The sequence below is a fragment of the Poecilia formosa genome, unplaced genomic scaffold, assembly GCF_000485575.1.
Source record: "Poecilia formosa unplaced genomic scaffold, Poecilia_formosa-5.1.2 Scaffold320, whole genome shotgun sequence".
In the NCBI taxonomy this organism is placed as follows: domain Eukaryota; kingdom Metazoa; phylum Chordata; class Actinopteri; order Cyprinodontiformes; family Poeciliidae; genus Poecilia; species Poecilia formosa.
In genome coordinates, this window is record NW_006800259.1 from 359,823 (window position 1) to 382,018 (window position 22,196).

A 22,196-nucleotide genomic window follows, 5' to 3' on the forward strand; every position below is an offset into this window, starting at 1 on the left:
TAACTGTACAAGGACGTTCAGAGGATAATGTGCTACCAGTGAACATTAGGGTTAGTGGGTGATGGTGTCCTGTCCTGTGGGTGGTGTTAGTGGAACCCTGTCCTGTCCTGTGGGTGGTGTTAGGGGGTGGTGGTGTCCTGTCCTGTGTTGTTGCGTCACTCTCTGCTGCCTCCAGATGGAAACCGTTTGGTGTCGATGCTCAGCTGCATCAGATTCGGTTATCCAAATATTATCGGCTGCGTTGGATGATTATTGCCGTCCTGATTTATGAGCGGGCCGCTGAGAGCCCGGCGGGCCGCTGAGAGCCCGGCGGGCCGCTGAGAGCCCGGCAGGCTGCTGAAGTGGCTCTGGCTTCACGCAGAGCCCCGACTGTTGCTCTTGGGCACGGCGGCGGTGATGGCAGCAGAGTTTATAAGGCTTGCAGCTGAAACATGAACACCTCAGTGACACGCTGCGTTTGAAGGAGGGAACAGCAGGAAGAATGAGCAGCTTTGTGGCTTTGTTTTGGTTTGGCTAACGTTGGTTTTGTTGCAGCAGAGTTAGCATGGGAACAGACGGCTGAGATACCTCACACGGAGCTGAGGACTTTGTAAAGAAGATTAAAAAGTATTAAAATAAGGTTTTAGATTTGGCAGGAAGAACCTGGAAGGTTTCCTCAAATGGTTTTTATTTAATGGAAAGACAGGAGTTGTTGAGAGGTGGATGGGAAATGTGATGGAAAAGCAGAAATCTGTTCAAAGAAGCAGCTTTAAACTCTTAGTTATAGAGAAAATGCAGATTGCAGAGCTTAGAGGTAAATGATTTGAAAATGTAGAGACTGAATAAAATAAATGACCACGGGGACATGAAAAATCCCACGTTAAAAAAGACTTTCTGTGACTCAAACATCAAGCATTTGGACTTTCTTGTGTTTAGTTTAAGTCATTGCCAATTTAATCATGTTCAAAAATTTAAACTTTTCACTGTTTTATGGAAACCATCAGTGAAAAATGTTTCTGCTGTTTGCAGCAGAAAAGTGATGGATGTTAGACCCGCTCAGCAACAAACAAAAACTAATAAACTACTTTTCCTCTTTATAGGTTTCACCAAACTCAAATCAATGTGTTTATAGTTTCTTCTCTGCTTTTATGCCGTCCAGAAAAACGTTTGCCATGTTTATTTTCTGTTGATAGGCAGAAAATGAGATTCTTTATTTTCCATATTTTGTTCTCTGGCTTTGAGATTCAAAGTTTCTCCTTGCTCTCCATTCTGGTTCCACATCAACAGATATTTAGCTAAACTGATAGTTTCTCTGTGCATTTCTTTTTCACATTAAAAGAGTTTTTTTTATTGAGGATAAAAATATAATTTTAAAAACTTGTGTTTACTGGATATCCAGAGATAAATAGACAGTTTCAGAGACCTGATGAAGACTTTCTGTTGTAGGGAAAAACCCAGTAATCTGCCTGGTTTCATTGTGTTTTCTTTGTTTCTGATTTAATTCAGATATGAGGAGGTTGAGAACTTGTGTGAATGTTTGTCTGTTTGGATAAACGGCTACAAACGTGGATGCATCTGTTTCTGCTGTCACAAGTATGTTAGATAAAAGCTGAATAAATCAGAGAGGATTTGGATCATTGTCTCCTGTCATGAGATGACGGGAGCAGAAGGTGGAGCAGGAATGGTGGGATAAGCAGGAGGAAGATGAAGAGAACAGATAACAGTAGAATTAGTGAGGGTTCATTGATTAGCTGTAGAACAGAAGCCCGTGATCATTGATTGGCTCTCAGGGGCAGTTTTACACAATCTGGAGTAAAAAAAGAGAAATGGAAAAGAAAGAGACACCGATGTGTTCAGCACACCGCTGATTCCTCTAAGATCTGTCTCCTGAATAGTTACCCAGACCCCGATGAGCTGAGGGCTGAGGATCACCTGGTTTGGGTTTGTTTGGGATTTAAAACTATCGACTAGATTATTTCATCCTGCCGTTACTGTCCAGATAAAAAATCAGGATGAATAAACTGAGAATGTTACCTTGTTTTGCAGAACTTCTCAGTGAATTAAAGCAGCTTCTTCGGTCCAGAGCTGCTCCAGCAGCTGATCAAACTGTTCATCCTGTTATATTTGACCAAGACTTTTCACAAGAGAATCATGGCTCCAGATGAGAGATGATTCCATGTCATGGTGCAAAAATACTTCAGTTCAAACATATTTTTCAGAGTTGTAGATGCTGATGGAAGGAAGGATCTCCTGTAACAGTCAGTAATACAACAGGTAGAAGAAGCCTCTGACTGAAGCGTTGTTGTATGCCAGTCTCATGAAGACCTGAGGGTTGTCTTCTTTATTTTATGAAGAGTCCTTATGTGCTTCATCTTTGCCAGAGCATCCTGTTTCACCTTGTTTGGCCCTTTTACAGTGTCCAGCGCTATATTAGTTTAACTTATGAAGTTGCTCTGGGATTTCCTGTTTTACCACCGCATAGTAACTCTTGATTAACCAATGACAAATCATTGATGATGTCACATTTGAGGGATCTGGACATTTCAAAATAAATGAATAAAGTGAGGGTGAGAACACAGTATTTTATTAAAATGCACATGTTCTGGGTTTTTCTGTCACACAGTTACAACTATAAAGAATTTTCATCTGAAAACTTCCTAAAAATCCATCACGTTGTCAGAAGCAGCCTAAATTTGAACACTTTGCCTAAACCCAATTTTCCCAGCCCAACATGTTTATTAGAAGCCCAACTGGGTGGATACCTGTCCAACCTGGCAACACTGCTGTTCAGTGATTTTTGTGTTGTTGTCTGGCAGTGTTACAGCGCCACCAATTGGCCCGGCAGACCTACTGCACCATTTCCTGTCGTACTGCATCCTGTTTTGTGGACGCACCTTTTTTCTGAATCATTTACAAAAATAAATTTGGAGGCATCTGTGAGTCGCTGAACCTTCGTGATGAAGAGACGATGTAGTGGCGTGACCATAAGCTTTGGGAAAATCTAAAGTTAATGAGGCATCTTGAAAGACACGAGTTCAGTGAAAACGTACGACTTCAGTTTGAGAGACACGTTTAGACAGAGTGATGAACTCAGACCCAGTGAGGGTTTCAGGTTCATTTAGCTTGTTTTGGAGCATGATGGCGACCCCTGTGGTGAATCAGTTAAACTGCAGGTTAGTTTAATAATAAAGCACGAGTCTCACCATGAGAGATCTCTGTTGTTCTGATTCAAGTGTGTTTTCAGCCAATAGATTTGTAGCTTTTATGAACCATATTTTACTCCAGACTGTAAGCAGTTTTTACATTTCAAGGTATTTTTTTTACTTTGATTTACATTCCTAAAGAAATCCAAGATACTGTTTTAAGTAGAGAAATACATTTTAGAGCAACATTTTTCATAGCTTGCCTTCTCAGCTTTTTAGTTTGAAACTATTTACCAAACTTGATCTCACGGCCACATCTGCTCAAATGTAATAAATCTTTGAGGCCTGGCCACAAACAGCCAGAGGGACCGAGCTGAGCTGACGAAGAATTAGGTGTTAAAACCGCTTCAGATACACCGTCTTTACTTATGTGTGTGTGATCTGTGTGTGTTAGAGAGCTGAAACACCTTCAGACATGATAACTCACAGCTGCATTAGTGACTTAATGACATCCACTCTGTGATAAAAGCTCAGCTGCTCGTCACACACACATCGTCCTCTGACGGCCAAGCAGCCATTTACATGCCAGCGGTGGAGCAGAGCTGCACTCAAGGGTTTTAACTGATAACTGAAGAACATTCCTCACACACACACACACACACACGCACACACACACACACACACACACACACCATAAACTTTGAAATAGCTGTTCAGATGGGACAAAATGAAGATTTACTCTGTAATAATGTCAACAGGTCAAAACGCTTCAGTAAACACCTGCTGTCAGTTGAAGTTGTGCAGATCTCGCTCTGATAGTTTCCAGTCAGGATGCATCAGCGCCTGAGTTTCTAACGAAAGATGTTTTTGGAATAAAACTGTATTCATGCCACGCGCCATGTCTGTTTTATTTTGGAGTTTCCTGGCAGTGTGGCGGGTCTGGTTGCCTTATGGTGTCAGAGGTGAGCAACATGAGGGAACCTGGACATTTTACCTGTTGCCCAGTTGTATTTATTAAATTAATGAAATGACAGGCAACGTCTGAGATTTTCATTTTAAGAGAATCCAGTATTTGTTTCCTGTTCTTTTATGTTTAAATCTACTTTAGATTTGTGTTCTCTTGTACTTGTACTAATATTTTTTAATGTACTATAATTGAGACAATTTAGAAGAAATATTTATTTGAAATATTTATATTTAACAGTAGGGATACAAATAATTGATTTATGATTAATTATCGATTAATGGTTTATTAGAATAAATAATTAACTGATAACATCTGCTTGGAGCTTCTTTCAGTGTTGTAGTTTGGCGTCATCCAGAAGAGGGCGCTGCTGCTCATCCTTAAGCAGAACCTGTTGATGGTTCTAAGGGAAATAATCATGGCAGTGGCATCCCAGAACAGGAAAGTTAAATGGCCCAAATGCAGACCAGTTCCTGTTTTGTTATATTTTATAAATATGTCAAAGTTAATAAAGTGAGAAAACCACAATTTTCTGTTTGTTCAGTCAGTATTTAATACAACTGACACAATAATTGTTAAAATATAGCAGTTGTACTTCTTTTTTTAAATTCAGGAAATTATGAATAAATATCCATTGATGTTAGAAGGAAGTCGATACAAGACAAAACTCAGGATTTTAAGAAAACGACTGCTTTCAATTAATCATTAGTCAATCGATAATGTCTCTTTAATGTTGGTCTAAAGTTGACTGATCAACTTACGACTAACATTATTCTCTGTTGTGCTGATCAAGTATTTTCCTGATACATATTGAGAATTATTTCCTAAAATTAAGTAGAATGCAGCTATGACTAATAAATTCATATTCTAATATTTTAGAAAATATTCAGACTGATCTTCTTTCTTTGTCCTGAACTGTTAAATAATAAATAATAAATAATGGATAGAGAAATGTTAGAAGATGGAACAGAGTATTTCCTTTACCTGTTCTGATAATTGATCAGACGAGAGGGAAGATGCTGAGATAATCAGCTGAACTGTGAAGGTTGTGAGAAAAGGATGATCTCAGTGTGTGAAAATAAAGCTTTGTGCTGCATCTGTTCAACACAAGCCGAAGCTGAACTAGAATAATTTATGGAGTTTTAACAACAACAACAAAAAAATCAACTTTTTGTGCTCGGACAGAAAAATGACAGCTTGGAGCTGTGAGCCTGGCAGCGTTTGCAACATTTTGTAGCCGTTGAACTAAACAATATGAGATCTTTGGTCGTTTGTCTTTCAGATGGAATTTCTCAGCGATGGATTCGATAAACACAAGCGGCCAAAAAACCTGACAAAACAGCATGAAACTAGAAACCAGCTGTTAGCTTCAGAAGCATTACTGTACCGGCAGCAGGAAGTTTCTCAGGCGATAAAAAGCGCCACAATAAAGACCTTCTGATCGCTCTCACTGCCTGGGAAAAATACAGGGTTCAAACACAAACTGACCTAAACACTGAAGAGTTTTTAAATGTCTGTAATATATGTGAACATGCGTTCAGTTTATTTAAAATGGACCCACATACTCTGGTGTTGTGGCAGTGAGGCTTTGACTGACTGAAGTGGTCAGGATAGGATCAGACAGAGAGTTTTATTACCGGCAGGAGATTCTCCTCCTTTTTCTTAATTTGAGTTGTATTCATAACATCCCCATTTAAATCGCTAGTAGCACAGATTTAAGCACCAGCAGGGACTCTATGTAGGTGAATTTTGCCATGTACCTCCGTTTCCTTTGGATGCCAGAATATTTATAAGGCCAAACAGCCACAACATCTGTTCATCTTCATTTTACTTAGGCTGTTTACCCGCCTTATGGTCGATTTGGTTACATTGGGGACCAAAATTGTTACATTTTCAGCTGCTGTGGTTTGCTTTCACACTGCACTGTGTCAAACCAACCAAACCAGTTGATAAACCTGTTCCCCTGCTCACCTGTGGGGGCGCTGCAAAAAACACCACTGAAGGAAACAACACAAAAACCTCTGAAGACGCTGAGCACAGCTTCCTTCACCAAACGTAAACACAAATCAGATTTTAGCTGTTGGAGAATTTCCCTTTTTTGTCTTTGGTAAAAGACCACAAGTCATTTCTCCTGCTAGTGCTAAAATAACACGTTTGTTTTGGTTGTATTTACCCAGAATGCCCTGAGCGTTAGTCCACTTCCTGCTTTTGGACCAAGCTACTGTCTGTTTGGCGTTCACATGCATTTAAACTGCACCACAGTTCACTTCAACCAAACAGAGTTGAAGTGGACCAGAGTAGGACCAGAATTTGCTTTTTTGGTCCACATCAGAGTTTGATCACACATTCACACCTCCCCAAACGAACCGGACCTTCTGGACAAATGGACTGAAGTTGGATTAAAGTGAAGGAAGCATGGCTGGTGGGAATGCAGCCTTAAAGTGATGAATCTTCACCAAATGGACATCAGACCACAGACAGACAAGCAGGACGAGCCGTCCCTCCCTCTGCCTCGATCAGAGCTCATTTATGTGAGCAAAACATTTAGGAATGGATGCACATCGTAAACTTTACAACCACTTAAAACGTGGACACAATAAACCTTCAGCCACCATCAAGGTTGATTAAAAAAAATTACTTTAACTCATGATTAAGACCGACTTGTTACAGGATGAGAGGCTTGGATGGGTAACAGGTGTAATGAATTACATCACCTGACTGATGGATGTAGCTGCAGCACAGGACAGTTTGACTGGGCAGATTGGTTCATCAGAGCTGAGTCCCCCCCGGTTTACTTCATGTTTCTGAGGTCGACTCCTTGTTCAGTGATGAATCTGTTGGGTTTCTAACAGATCAGATAAAACCTGAGAGTCTGCAGACAGTCTGACAGTGACAGACTCTCAGTATGTCTGAGTGCGACATACTGAGAATAATGAATGAGGCTGTTTCCTTTGATTCTCACAGTCATTTACTGCATTGATTGTTTGCAGGCTGTATGGACAGAACAGAGGCCGGCTATTGGCTCAGGTCATCACCTTATAAACACACTTGACGCCTCCTCAATACAGTCACACTGCATCACCACGGATGGATGGAGGGATGGATTAATAATGAACACACACACACTAACACACACACACAGAGGCTGGGTGAGATGGAAACGCTTTAACTGCTTATGATCACTATTAGCTGTGAATCCTCGGCTTTCTGTTGATGTACGAGTTTCATCATCATGTTTTCCACCTAAAGTCGACATCAATGAGTCGCTTCTGTGCTGCTGAGCATCCAGGTCTGCAGATTAAATTATAATCTGAGTTTAAAGAAGCCGTCCTGACAAAACCAAATAAAAACAACATTCAGAAACATACTGAATGGGATAGGGTCTGTATTTATACATACATTTCTAATGAATAGAAATACATTTATTCATTTATTCATTCATAAACGTGACTGATCCGTTTACTTAAGCTGGAAAATGTCAAATGATCATGTTTTACAGAAATTTTACAGTTTTTATCATTTTATTTGGTTCGACTGTTTTAATGTTTTTGTGTCTCTTCTTGGTGACTCTGTAATACCAGACCTGCTAAGCTGGCTGACGCAGTAGGAACTGGTTCCATCTATAGGTCTAGGTACCAGTCTGGTACTTGTGGGGCCCAATTTGGACCAACAGTGGGTCAAGGTGGAAACTCATTCTGGAAAAAAAAACACTGTACAATTTAAACTAGTAAAACTGTTTTAACTGAATAAAAACTAATTGAAATGCCAGTTACATACACCATTGTTTCTGTGTGCTCTAGATCTATGATGCAGAGGGAACGTTGCAGCACTTTATAGATGGAAACGATCCCAGTAAATCCAGTTGGATGAGGTACATCCGCTGTGCGAGACACTGTGGGGAGCAGAACATGATGGTGGTCCAGTACAGGTAAGAACGTCTGATGTTCTCTGATGCAAAGTTGGCATCTCTCCTAAATTTAACTTTGGTTGTTTTGTTGTCAAAATATTCTGTTTGTCATTTAGACATGACTAGCAAGTTTTTCAGGCACTATTTGAATAAAGTATAATCCTGTTGGTTGACCTTAAATTTCATGTGAAGATGACAGCGAAATGGACATAAAGCAGTCTGATGACATGTGCAAGGCTAATATATTTCAAACTGCATGCCACACTAACGTGTTTCTGAAGCTCTAGCAAAGTAGTGTGGACATTATGATGATGGAGTAAGAAGCATGTGAAAGTATGTGTTGTTACTATTAAGTTTTTGGGGATTGTTTACATTGCAAGTTTGCAGCATCTTTATGCAGCATGGGTTTGTGGTGAGTTCAAACTGGAGTCAGCACTAAAAATGCTTGAAGGCTATTTTAACATTAGGAGATGTAACAGTGTTTTGGTTTCCTTAATACTCTTTTGTGTTTACATTGTGTTTTACCTGTTGCTGTAATGTTTTGGCATTTTTGGGAAAAATAAATAAGCAAACAAAAACAGTTTTTAGTCAGGACCTAAGTGCAGAGATGAGGATGAGGGAGGGTGAGGAAATAAAGGATCTAAATGACACAGTTTGGAAAAAAAAATACAGAGCAGATGGCAACAACAGGCTGGTGAAAGCAACAGCAAATAACAGCGAACCTGACCAAGGAGTACTTATACTGCTGAATTTGCTGCATTTTGAATGCAGTAGCCACAGTGGCAGAAACCACAAAAATATCACAACACCTCTGCACACTGCTCCTCTTGCTTTGCACTGGCAAAGTAGGTTTTGTCACACCAGGCCTAGTGGTTTAGTGAGAACCTTATATATGGGCTCTAATGTGCCATGTAGAGGCTAAGCCAAAGCTTTAAGCCCCTGAGGTGGTACACCGGGGTAAAGTTGACACGCCGATCACTTATCCGCTTAATTGAAATGTGAGCCGTCCTTGATGTTAGTGCAGGTAATCCATTTATTTCCATGACTCGGCAATCATCATCTTATTTTCTTATTCCTCTAACATGTTGTCAATAACACCGCATACATAGTTTCAGCGATCCACACAGCATTTAATTCAATAGCGGTAGCATTGCGTCACGTTAGTATTGCGTTGCGTTGCGGTCAAAAACTGTTTCCCCCTTTCGGGTGGAACACACCTGTCATCATCAACACCAGATGCTACCTAAATAGACAGCTGACAGATCATCATACATCATCATACAGAAATTCATAATCTGCTCCTACAGGCCATTTCCACTAGAAACTACTCGGCGTGACTCATTTCTGCTTGATTATAACCTTGACTATAACTATAACTTGAGTCACACAATGATATGCATGCAAAAGAAAATACTTAAGTGTCAAGACCATATTTAAGATAAATAGACAAGCATTCTTTGATGGCAAATTCCACAAAGCTACAGTGGAATGTTAGGCAGTTCTGGAAAAGGTAAGTTAGAAATCTAGTCCTGATTTTACTGAACATCTTTACCTTTTCAGCAGGGTAAGTATGGATCAGTCTAAATGTCCGGATATGTATCTGTTGCACATTGGCCAAACTCCCTGTTTGGGGTAAAGTAGAACCTACAATTTGAAAACAAGTCATTGTAACGTCTGAGGTTTAGGGAGCAATGAAACTATAAAATAAGCTAAAAAATGTGTCTTTTGAGTTTTAGGTGTATCAATGTCATCAGGTCCTAGTTAAATTATAACATTCATTCTGTTTGCTAATTTTTATTTAAAACATTGAAGTAATGGGGGAAAATGTCTGTTAAAACTGCAGTCCCTTTGTTTTTGTTTTTTTCATGTCTGAAGTTTCAAATCAGTGACAAGTAACCAAGCCATATGATTGTTAACCTTCTCTGGTATGATATTTGAAAACTTAAAGCTTACAAATGACAGAAGCAGAATTATGGAAACTGATGAAATGTAGGTTTCAGGTGGAGCTGAGCCAGAAAGATCTACGAACCAAAGGAAATAGGACTAACACTAAAATTAGAGTATAAACCAAAATACGGTAAGACCAGAACACAAGAAAGAATCAAGAAACTATGGAACTAACTGATTTGGTTCACACATGTTAATCCAAAACATGTGTGAACCAAATAAAATGTCTTCTTGGTCTGAAGCTAGTTAAGGTGCCTGTAGTTGGTGCTATTATGGGCTTGGTTAAATATAAATGTCACCATGGAGCCAGAACACAAGTGCCTCTTCTTCGTACTTTCTTTTTATAAAAGACATTTAATGTTTCCTTATTTTGACATTTTCTCTTTATTCACACATCAAGTCACCCAGAAAACATACAAGTTTTTCAAGCACAAACTTAATTTCATAGTTTTGTACATGAGGTGGACCGACCTCATCCGTTACACTTCCTTCCTTTGTGTTGAGAATCGGTTCCATTAATAAATCCAGAATATGCTGTAAAATGTACGTTACACAAACTTTGCATGTAGTAATCAGATCTGCTGGCTTTTATGGGAATTCCTTCTGACAAACCTAACTGGATGTTCAGTGTTTCAGGTCAAAGATTCTGATAAAATCTATCATGTACCTGTGTTGTTTTGACAGAATATTGGCAAAATCACATTCAGTAAAACATTCTAACAAAGTTATAAACTTTCTTTACCTCTTTTAGCATTAAAGTCTATACAAAAGTTTGCTTTGGTTCTTTGCAGCAACAGTTAAAATTTCACAAACTGTACTTAAATTGTATTATTAGCTATATGCTGTTCTGTATAACATACATTATTGTTTATTCCTAACTCATCGCATATGATACATTGCGTACATGATTATACCTTTTCTAGAAAATCACTGACATTCAATTTGTTCAAAAATTACGAAAAGAAAAATAAATGTTAAAAACGTCAAACCTTCACAATGACTATTAAAATGTATACAGTTAACATACCATAATCCTAAATATGTTTACTTTTAAAACTGCCATACATTTTGTATGTCAAGTGGAATAAAAGCATTTATGCATAAATAAGTAAAAAGCAACATTTTCCTCATCTTGAGGACATACAGGTGCTGGTCATAAAATTAGAATATTATGGAAAAGTTGATTTATTTCAGCAATTCTAGTCAAAAAGTGAAACTTGTATATTATATTCTGTCGTTACACACAGACTGATTTGTTTCAAATGCTCTTCTTTTAATGTTGATGATTATAACTCACAGCTAATTAAAACCCCAAATTCAGTATCTTAGAAAATTAGATTACTTAAGACCAAAACAAATAAAGGATTTTTAGAAATGTTAGCCCACTGAAAAGAATGAACATGAAAAGTATGAGCATGTACAGCACTGAGTACTTAGGTTCCTTTTGTCCAGATCACTGTAATGCAGGGTGACACGGAGTCTATCAGTCTGTGGCTCAGGTGTTATGAGAGCCCAGGTTGCTCTGATAGTGACCTTCTGCTCTTCTGAATTGTTGGGTCTGGTGTATCACATCTTCCTCTTCACAATAGCTCATAGTTTTTCTATGGCGTTATGGTCAGGAGAGTTTTCTGGCCAATTAAGAACAGGGATACCATGGTCCTTAAACCAGGTTCTGGTGCTCTGGCTCTGTGTGCAGGAGCTAAGTCCTGTTGGGAAATTAAATCTGCATCTCCATAAAGTTTGTCAGCAGCAGGAAGAGCCCTAAAACTTCCTGGTAGATGGCTGCGTTGACCTTTGACCTCAGAAAACACAATGGACCAACACCAGCAGGTGACATGGCGCCAAACCATCACTGACTGTGGAAACTTTGACTGGACCTCAAGCAACATGGATTCTGCTCTCCTTTCTTCCTCCAGACTCTGGGACCTTGATTCCCAAAGGAAATGAAGAATTTACTTTAATCAGAGAACATAACTTTGGATCAGCAGCAGTCCAGTCCTGTTTGTCTTTAGCTTAGGCGAGCTGCTTCTGATGCCGTTTCTTGTTCGAGTGGCTTGATACAAAGAATGTGACAGCTGAAACCATGTCTGCATATATCTGTGTGGTGGTTCTTGAAGCACTGACTCCAGCTGCAGTCCACTCATGTGAATCTTCTCCACATTTTTAAATGGGTTTTGTTTCTCGATCCTGTCCATGATGCGATTATCCTGATTATCCATTTTTTTCTGCCATATCTTTCCTTCCCCTCACCTATCCATGAGTGTGTTTGGACTCAGAGCTCTGTGCACAGCCAGCTTCCTTAGCAATGATGTTTGTGTCTTGCCCTCTTGTGCCAGGTGTCAAATGTCATCGTTTGGACAGCAGTCATTCCTATGATTGTGTGTCTTATAGAACTGGACTGAGAGAGAATTTAAAAGCATTTGCAGGTGTTTTGAGTTAATTAGTTGATTAGTGTGTGGCACCAGGGGTCTTCAATATCAAACATTTTCACAATATTCCAGTTTTCTGAGATTCTGAATTTGGAGTTTTCATTAGTTGTCAGTAATAATCATCAACATTAAAAGAAATTAACATTTGAAACATACAAGTCTCTATGTAATGAATGAATATAATATACAAATTTCAATTTTGAATGTAATTACTGAATTAAATAAACTTTTTCATATTATTCTATATATTCTAATTTTATGACCAGCACCTGTATTCTGATTTTGCTCTCAGTGAGAAACAATGTGTCATGAAATGCTGCACATTTTCCTCTCTGCAGCCTTTTTCACCTGTTCCTGTATCCACTCATTTATTTCCTCCTGGTGGGTCTCCTTCAGCTCACTTATTCTGTTTTTGATATATGTCTCACTGTGGAAACAAAGTGATGATTTCAGTTTGTTTATTTCTTCCTCATGGTTTTTCAACAGCTTGTCGAAACTTTTCTGGTATGCTTTGTTTTTAATCAGCTGCTTTATCATTTGTTCATTTTTTTCCTGCTCCCTCTGCTTCAAGTCTTTTATTTCTTTCCCAATTTTTTTCATCTCAGCCAAGACATCGCCGGAGTACTTGTTCCTGAAATCATTGCATTGTTCTGCTTGTTTTCTAGCGTCCTCATAATTTCTCCTCTCTAATTCCTCCATTTGCTTGCGAAACATTTCTCTTGCTTCTCTCCATTCGCCTTCCTCTTGTTCCCTCCGGATTTGTTCTTCTTCTCTCCTTTTTGTTTCATATCTATGCTTTTCCTCTTCATATTCTTCTCTTAGCTTTTGGAGTCGTTTCTGCTCATCTTCTTGTCTCTGTATGTCCTCACGATGTCTGTTCTCCCACCATTCCTTCCGTTCTTGTTCCCAAGCTTCTCTTTCTTTCCTCATGTCTTCTCTGCTTTGCGTTAATAAAACTCTCTCTGCAAATTCTTTGCTCGATCGCTGTTTCATCTGCAGGGTTTCATATTTTTGCTCAAACTCGTGTTCTTGCATCTCATCTTCCCTTTTCTTCGCCCTCTCTTCTTCATCTCTAATTCTTCTTTCCATCTTCAACTTCTCTTCCTCCCTCATAAATTTCTCCCCTATCTCCCTGACCCTTTGGGCGCCCACTTCTGATCCTTGTTCAGACTTAGCCAGTTTTTTTGTTTGTATGGTTCTCTTATTTTGCATTTTATAGTCAAGTTCTTTTTTAAAGTCTTCTTTCTTTTTCTTCAGCTCTTTGTTCTTTTCTGTCAGTATCTTCTTGGTTTCCTCCTGTATGGCTTCTTCTGCCTCTCTGAAGAGCTTTGAACTGTAGTAGCTTCCACCATTTCTCCTTAGCATTGCCTCCACTTTGTCGAGGAGCTCTGTAACTTGAACTCGATTCTCTTGGTCATTATTGTTAAAGACTTGATATCTCTCCCCACAATCAGTGATCAGCCTTTTGACAAATTCCTCGCTTTCGTTTAAGTAGCTGTCAAATGTCTGATCTTTAAGTTCGTCTCCTCTGGTGAACACAACAATGATGAAGTTCACTGACTTTTCTCCGAAGAAATCCTTGAGCAGTTCCACGGTTTCTTTTTCCTCCTTTGTAAAGCGTCCGATCTGCAGGACGAGTAAGAAGACATGAGGTCCGGGGGCCAACAAGCTGATGCATTTTATCAACTCTTGTTTAACTTGATCATTAGGCAAAGATGTGTCAAACAGTCCTGGTGTGTCCACCACAACAATAGGACGACCATTGACCTCTCCTGTCTCTTTCTGACAAACTTTTGTCACTGATCTTTGAGAAACTTTTGATGAAAAGCAGTTCCTGCCCAGGATGGTGTTTCCAGTGGCACTTTTACCACAACCAGTCTTCCCAATCAACACCATACGGAGAGGCTCTGTACTCTGCGACATGAATGGATTTTGATTTATAGTTAGGATCTGCATCATCCCTGATCCAGAGTCATTTTGTAGACCCTGATCCCTGAATGGATACTGCATCCTCTGCACCTTCTGTGGATTCGGTCTGTACTCATTGAAACTGGTCCCAGAGTTGAACGGAGGCTTGGGGAACATATTTTTAGTAAAACTTCTTGTTCCTAATTTTGTCATTGTTTGGACACATAGCAGCACTTCAGAGATCTGATTCTTGGTGTAGAAGACCATATATTGTTCCTTACATTTCTGACAGAGATCTTGAATATCTCTGTTTTCCCTCAGAAACTTCAGCGCTGCAGAATGTTTGTCAGTTGCCTCCACAGTAAAAAGAATCATAGTGAAATCATTGATTCCTAAACTGAAGATTTCCTGAATGGTTTCCAGCTCCTTCTTGTCTTCCTCAGAGGGACAGTCCAATGGGAGGACCAAAATGAAGGCGTGGACGCCTTCAGGGTCACAAAGGGAAACACATTTATAGCATTCTTTCACCACTGCTGTCTTTGGTCTCCCGTACAGAGCAGGAAGCTCCATTATGGACACCTGATGCCCACAGACAGTTCCCTGATTTCTAATAATATGTGAATCACCAGAATAATTTTCTCCCAGGATGGCGCGAGCTACTGAAGCTTTCTTGAATGCATGTCTTCCACACAAGACCAGGTTCAGTTGGGGTTTTACAGATTGAGGAGGATCCATAGGATCCACGTCTCCAGAAAAGGTTAGATGTCGTCCGTTGTTCTCTCTCACCAAATTCTCTATTTTGTTCATCAGTTCTTCAAGATTATCAGCAGAAAAATCAGTTTAATCTAAATTTACATTGTGAATTCTTGTTCCACATTCTCTCTCAAGTAGGTTCACAGAAAACCTCCATCGCTCATAATTTTCGGTTTTGATGACTATTGCATAATTAAAAGCTTCTTTTCCAAAAAAACTCAGGACAAAGTTCAGATTCTGTCTGTTCGTCTTGTTGAAGTCTGACGGCTTCACCAGCAGCAGCAGGACGTTTGGTCCAGGTGGGCAGAGAGTCGCACACATCTTCATGTCTTGACTGAGTCTTTCCTCTGGCAGAGTGAGGATGTCACCTGTTTTTATCAGGGTGAAAGGTTTTTGCCTCCATTCGCTTTTTATAACATCAAAGGACTTTACTTTCTTTGAAGAATAGGGATATTGTTCCGTCATGAATTTACTGAGTATTGTTTTGTCATCTTTGTTTTTTCCAAGAATCACAATCCTCAGATCAGTAACTGAAAACAAAAATGAAAAGGTTGAATTAGAACTTTTTAATTCTGAATATCTAATTGATATTTTTATCGTGAGATGTTTAGTTTTATCATGCAAAAGTAGAATTACTTAAAACTGGAAGTTCTTTTTCATAAGCCAATTTGATATGATTTTAAGTTGTGCTAACCAATAATAAAGCGGCAGGGATGGCAAGTGGTAAAGATAAACGTCCAAGATGGACTCTTGCATGTTGCGTGACTCAGTTGTTCCAGATAAAACGAGATAAATGAGAATTTAGTGATTTGAAGTGTGCAGAGGATATATCGCAGGGAAGATTTTGATATAAATAGTTCAGTTGCAGAAGAACGTTAATTTCTATGGTAATTATTCCTAATAAAGAGGTTGACAGGGGAGCCCATTTTATTAAATAATTTTTAATCTTCTGAATTAAAGGTGAGTAGTTAGTTTCAAAGACATTACCTTATTTTCCAGACTATAGAGCGCACCTCACTATAAGCCACATCTACAGAGTTTCTTTTTAAAAAAACTGGAAACGTACATATATAAGCCGCTGCTATCTCCGCCGCTCCTGTCCTTAATGAAGCTGCAGAATTTATTAAGGTCGCAGCCCTCCGTCTCCCACACTGAATCATGGATTCGTTCACGCTGATCTTACGTGCAGCGGCTCTATTTCCCTCCTGTCCTCCCAGATCGATAACCTTCAACTTAAAAGCTGCATCATATGAGTTTGAAAACATTTCTCTGTCGTGCCTGCTGCTAGCATGTGCTTGTTCTAAATGAAAATTAGCACGTTCTTCTTTGATTTCCAATTTTGACTTCCAATGATTCACTTACTGCTAAAGAGCCCCCTGGTGGTTGAAGAAAAATCCACAGAAAAGATGCACCGGGTGACAAGCCACATGGTTCAAAGCTTAGGAAAAAAGTAGTGGCTTATAGTCCAAAGAATACAGTATTCAGATCAGGTGTAACAAAAATATCCAGATATTTGAAGCCTCTCATAGACATTAGAAAGGAAGATTGCTTTAACCTTTCTGGGGGGATGTTAAAGGGAGGGGCAACAGACTTTCCTAATTTTGTTTCCTGACAAAGCACAGAATGTAGCCATAGACTCCATGATAGCTGGAATCGATTTCTCAGGATTGCACATATACAAAAGTACATCCTCTGCGAATAATGAAATTACATGGTTTCATTATTCGCAGAGAATGATTCCATTATTTGCCTATATTGATTCCAGATACATCTGGATTAGTCCTGATAATCTCAGCCAGAGGTTCAATAAACAATGTAAACAATAATAATGAAAGGGGGCAAACCTACCTACAACCTGTCTGAACCTTGAAGGGCTCCATCATCAAGCCATTTGTGATAACTGAGGCTGTTGGGTCCGAATAAAAGCTTTTAACCAAATTGATTACATTTATGTAACTCTTGGAAAAGAAATGACCATTCAACTTGGTCAAAAGCCTTCTCGGCATCGAGGGAACCAATTATTGCTGGCTCTTTGTGAGTATTAAGATACTGAACAACATTAATCCAGTCTGGTTTTCGTGCTCACCACAGCACGGAGACGGCCCTTGTAAAAGTGTTCAATGACATCCATACAAATACAGACTGTGGGAGAACCACAGTGCTGGTTCTGGTTCTGTTGGACCTCAGTGCTGTCCACGACATTTTACTGAATCGACTGCAGAGTTGGGTCAGACTCTCCGGTCCAGTGCTCCACTGGTTTGAATCTTACATAAAGAACAGGGATTTCTTTGTTTCAATCGGAAACTTCTCATCAGAGAGGTCAAAGGTTACATGTGGGGTACCCCAAGGTTCAATCCTAGGACCCCTTCTTTTCAATATTTATATGCTCCCACTGGCTCAGGTTATAGCAGGAAATAAGATCAGCTACCATAACTACGCAGATGATACACAGCTCTACATCATGATGTCACCAGGTGACCTTTGACCCCATCCAATCACTGAATAGATCCTTAGAACAGATAAATGTGTGGATGTGCCAAAACATTCTCCAGCTGAACAGAAACAAAACTGAAGTTATCTTTGGACCTAAAGAGGAGCGATCTAGAGTTATAGATCTAGAATTATAGATCTAGAATCAATGCACAGCTTCAGTTATTACAACTAAAAACCAGCGATCAGCCCGAAACCTGGGAGTAGTAATGACCTCTGACCTGAACCATCAGAACCACATTAAGACAGTCACAAAGTCGGCCTTCTATTACCTGAAGAACATCTCCAGGATCAGAGGACTGATGTCTCAGAGAGATCTAGAGAAACTCATCCATGCGTTTATCTTTAGCCGCATTGATTACTGCAACAGCATCTTCACAGGTCTGACTAATAAATCAATCAAACAGCTGCAGCTGATCCAGAACGCTGCTGCTCGCGTTCTCACTTAAACCAGGAAGATAGAGACATAACACCAGTTTTAAAGTCCCTACACTGGCTCCCTGTAGCTCAGAGAATAGACTTTAAAATACTGTTAGTTTATAAATCACTGAACGGTTTAGCACCACAATACCTTAAAGATCTGTTATTGCTGTACCAACTGTCTAGACCCCTCAGATCTTCTGGTTCTGGTTCTGCTCTGCATCCCCAGAACCAGAACCAAATGAGGAGAAGCAGCATTCAGTTTCTATGCACCACAAATTTGGAACAAACTTCCAGAAAACTGTAAAACAGCTGAAACACTGGGTGCCTTTAAATCTCAACTTAAAACCCACCTGGTTAGAGCTGCTTATGGCTAAATTAGGATTAGAGTGGGTTTTGATGTCTTCGATGTTTTTAATGTTTCTATCTTTACTTTTTATCTATTTATTAATTTCTTTTAAATGGCGTTTTAACTAACACTCTGAGGTTTAAGAATCCTTGTTAAATGACGTTTTGACTAAAAATCTGTAAATTCCGTCCTGTCAGGCGACGGGCCTGGATAATACCCGTGTTAAACGGACGGCGGAGTCCGGCAACGACAGGCGCTTAAATTCCGTAACAAAAGTATGTTTTTATCCTTTTTTTAAAATTTTTTTTAAATCTTTTTAAACTTTTTCTTTTTTCAAAATCTCTTTCTCTTTCTTACCGTTTATTCAATGTCACATGCTGTTCTTATTTTTTTCTTTAATTATATAAAGCACCTTGAAATGCCTTGCTGCTGAAATGTGCTATACAAATAAAATTTGAACGATTTATTAAGAACGTGCCGTATGTTGTCTGTGCCATATCTCATTTTTGTAAACCCTGACTGATCTGGGTTTATTATTTTAGGGAGGATGTTTTCCAAACTCTGACCTAATTCTTTTGTCAGAATTTTATAATCAATGTCAAGCAAACTAATAGAACTGAAGGATGAACAATCCAGGGGACTTTTACCTTTTTTTAAAAGCAGACTGATGGAGACTTGCCTGCATGAGGGGGAGATGCCATTGCTCAAAATGTCATTAACTGCAGGCATGAATATTGGTTGAATCTCTGGCCAAAATTGCTTTAAACATTCCAACGGAAACCCATTGGGTCCAGGACATTTCCATTTGGTATAGATTTAATTGCAGCCCAAACTTCCTCTGGAGTGATAGCAGCATCTAAGAAGGCGTGACCCTCTTCCATGACAGAAGGTAGAGTTATACTGGTCAGATAAGAGGAGATGCCTTCCGGGTCAGACACGTCCGTGTTGTATAGAGATGTATAAAAATCTGGGAAAGTGCTGTTGATAAGTTTTTCAATAGGTTACTCAGGACAAAATTGCTAAAGGATTTGTTATCTAAAAAGGATGTACTGAATTTACAAGTGATAGTAAATAATAAAATCACTTATGACATAAATTGAGGCAAATCATCATTAGGAGCATTAAGAGTAGTTATATGTTGTCCATGGATTGAGTCCTTAATTAAAATAAATCTCCCCTCTCAGTCCTTCTCTTCATGCTCCAGAATAACAGGAAGATTTTTATGTATAAGAATGGCTGTACCCTTCTTATTTTGAGAAGGGAAGAAAAATATACATTACCTACCCAGTCCCTTTTAAGTTTCAAATGTTCTGTAACAGACAACCTAGTTTCCTGTAATAGTGCTATGTCAAGTTTTTCTTTTTTTAGGTAAGTCAAAACCTTCTTCCTCTTAATCTCATGATCCAATCCCTGTACACTCCAGGTCACAATCTTAAGACATTGTTACCTGGAACAATGTGTATACAGATTGCAAGGGTAGAAAACAGCTCTTAAACACCGGGTGTCATATTTAAATAGGTTAGTCTGCACGTAGATATTTTTATATGTATAAAGAGAAAAAAAAGTCATGCGTAGGCTTCTGACATTTAACAGCAAAAAAATAAAATAAAATAAAATACAGAATCTGCAAGCAGCAGCATTCACCCTCCCCTATCCTGTTCCCAGATTAAGATTAAAGGATTTCTCAAACATGCATGAAATAATCAAAACAACACTCCAGGTAGGGTTTTGATTAGAAATAACATTATAACATGATGTAAAGCTAAAAAAAGCTGGGATCTTATATTGTACTCCCCCTTTAAAGAGAACACTAATAATGTCAAACTAGTTTTGTACATAAGGTTAAAGTTTCTACTTCCCAGAGTAAAGTCTATTCTTTTTAATCCTCAGCTGTTTGTGGCAGAATTGATGCATTTAGTGTTTTTAGTTCACCAACCTTTAGTGAAACATATATATTCAGTTTCAAACTCACCTGACGACGTCTCCATTTTAAACTTCTGGAAATTTCAACACCAATTCTGATGGAAGGTAATGGCTACACCTGAAACCAGACAATGTTAATGTTAATTAAGGAGTGTGGTTAAACAAGTTACAACAGAAGCTGGTAATTACAAAGTAACTATTGTGATTGAATTTCATTTATGTTCAAGTATAATACATGAATGTTATTTTCAGTTGTTCATTAAAATTGTCGGTATTATCACTGCTGCGCAGACACAGTGTTGCTTTGTTGTCTGCTATATGTTCATCCAACAATGAATACAGTTAGGGCTGTAACAATTTCTCGAATGATTTGAGTACCTTAATTATGAAAAAATGTAAAAAGTGAATTATTATTGTTACAGGTTAATTTTCTGAACTACAGAAAAGTAATTGTAGGGATTCACAAATATAAAAATTTGAGCTGATGTTGATATCCAATAGTAATACTGCTGTTATGTTAGAATTTACCAATATTTTATGTTATCAAATTTTTATTTGATTACTTGATTAGTCATTAGAATAATCAGTAGAAAACTTGATTACTAAAATAATCAACAGCCATAATACAACGTATAACAACAAACATGGTGTACTACATTTATGGATTTATATAAATCCACACATATAAGTAATGTAGTAACGCAGCTCAATTACTGCATTCTAAAATACAGTCATTAATGAATTTCTTTTGTTTTTACTTTTAGAAAAGTGAATTTAAATGGTCATAGATAAGGTGAATGAATGTTAAATCATTTTTGCTACGAAGGATTAATTTAATTTTAACACATTTTGTCAAAGGTTCTTCACCTAACTGAGTCTTTTCCGTTTGTTACTGTTGTAAAGCTGTGATCTTGTTGACCTCCGAACGGATTTGAACAAACAGGAATTATCATCTGTTATCCAGAGATTTTAATATTTTCCATATTATAAGTACAACAAAATATATAAATATAATTTTATTAGACTTACCAAAATGTTTCTCCAACTGTTCCTAACCTCCAGTTGGAGTTTAAATGCAGAAATGTGATCTGTTTTTCCCACCTCATCTGAAGCTTGTTTTCAAAACAAACAATGGATGTTGGCACAACTCTACATTAGGATGTCACCAGGTGACTTTGAACCCATCCAAGCACTGAACAGAGGACAGAACAGATCAATGTGTGGATGTGCCAAAACTTTCTCCAATTGGACAAACAAAACTGAAGGTGTTATCTTTGAACCCAAAGTGGAACAATCTACAGTCATCACATCTTCAGGTATTACTGCTAGAAACTATCGATTAGTAACAGACTCTGACCTGAACCTTCAAAGTCACATAGAGACTTTGACTTGACTTAGAAAGTCGGCCTTCTATCACCTGAAAAACGTTTCCAGGATTAAAGGGCTAATGTCCCAGGAGGTTCTAGGGACTTGCTGGGACAAGTACTGTTTCCCTAGAAACAGACAGATTAGTCTGTTTACTGTTGCAGTTGATTACTACAACAGTAGCTATGTTTCCACCCGTTTAAGTAAAGTAAACGTTTAAAATGTTACAAAAAAGGAGTGGAAAATTGTTTTAGATTTTTCATGTTTTCATCAATTGGTTTGGAGTGAATCAACCAGACTACCCAAAATGCATTTTCATCATATGTTTACATTACGCACGACTGTAATAAAGAAGTACACTAGCACAAATCACACATCTCATCCCTCCCAAATTATGGCGTTTATTTGCTCTACAAATAAACGTCATAATTTTTAGAAAAACTCTATACCAAACTGTGTTAAAATGAGAAATACTGAGCATCTTGTGAAGTTATAGTTATTGGTTTTACAAATAAACTTTTACTACAATTCATTAACCTCATAAAGCTATAATTCTCAATATTAAGAGCTAAAACACAAAAGCAGCATTCAGTTTTTATGCTGCTCTACTGTGGAACAA

General features: G+C 38.5%; 2 protein-coding genes across 3 annotated transcripts in view; one reads left to right on the forward strand and one right to left on the reverse strand.

The window, feature by feature from the left end:
• The window catches only part of prdm6 (PR domain containing 6), a 79,385-nt gene that overhangs the window by 21,000 nt on the left and 36,189 nt on the right, over positions 1–22,196 (forward strand). For both annotated transcript variants that reach the window (XM_016661282.1, XM_007573176.2), the window contains exon 5: positions 7,887–8,014. In XM_016661282.1, coding sequence (XP_016516768.1) covers positions 7,887–8,014 — 128 coding nt within the window. The remainder of the gene's footprint in view (positions 1–7,886; positions 8,015–22,196) is intronic.
• On the reverse strand, positions 11,128–21,292 carry LOC103152622 (GTPase IMAP family member 8-like). The gene is made up of 3 exons (XM_007573174.2): positions 21,242–21,292; positions 20,262–20,330; positions 11,128–15,560 (listed from the first exon to the last, which is right to left on the reverse strand). The coding sequence occupies exon 3, from the start codon at positions 15,082–15,084 to the stop codon at positions 12,676–12,678; it is 2,409 nt and encodes an 802-aa protein (XP_007573236.1). The 5' UTR covers positions 15,085–15,560; positions 20,262–20,330; positions 21,242–21,292; the 3' UTR covers positions 11,128–12,675.

Excerpts from the sequence above, each read along its gene's own strand:
- LOC103152622 (XM_007573174.2), bottom strand. The coding sequence starts at position 15,084 with ATGAACAAAATAGAGAATTTGGTGAGAGAGAACAACGGACGACATCTA.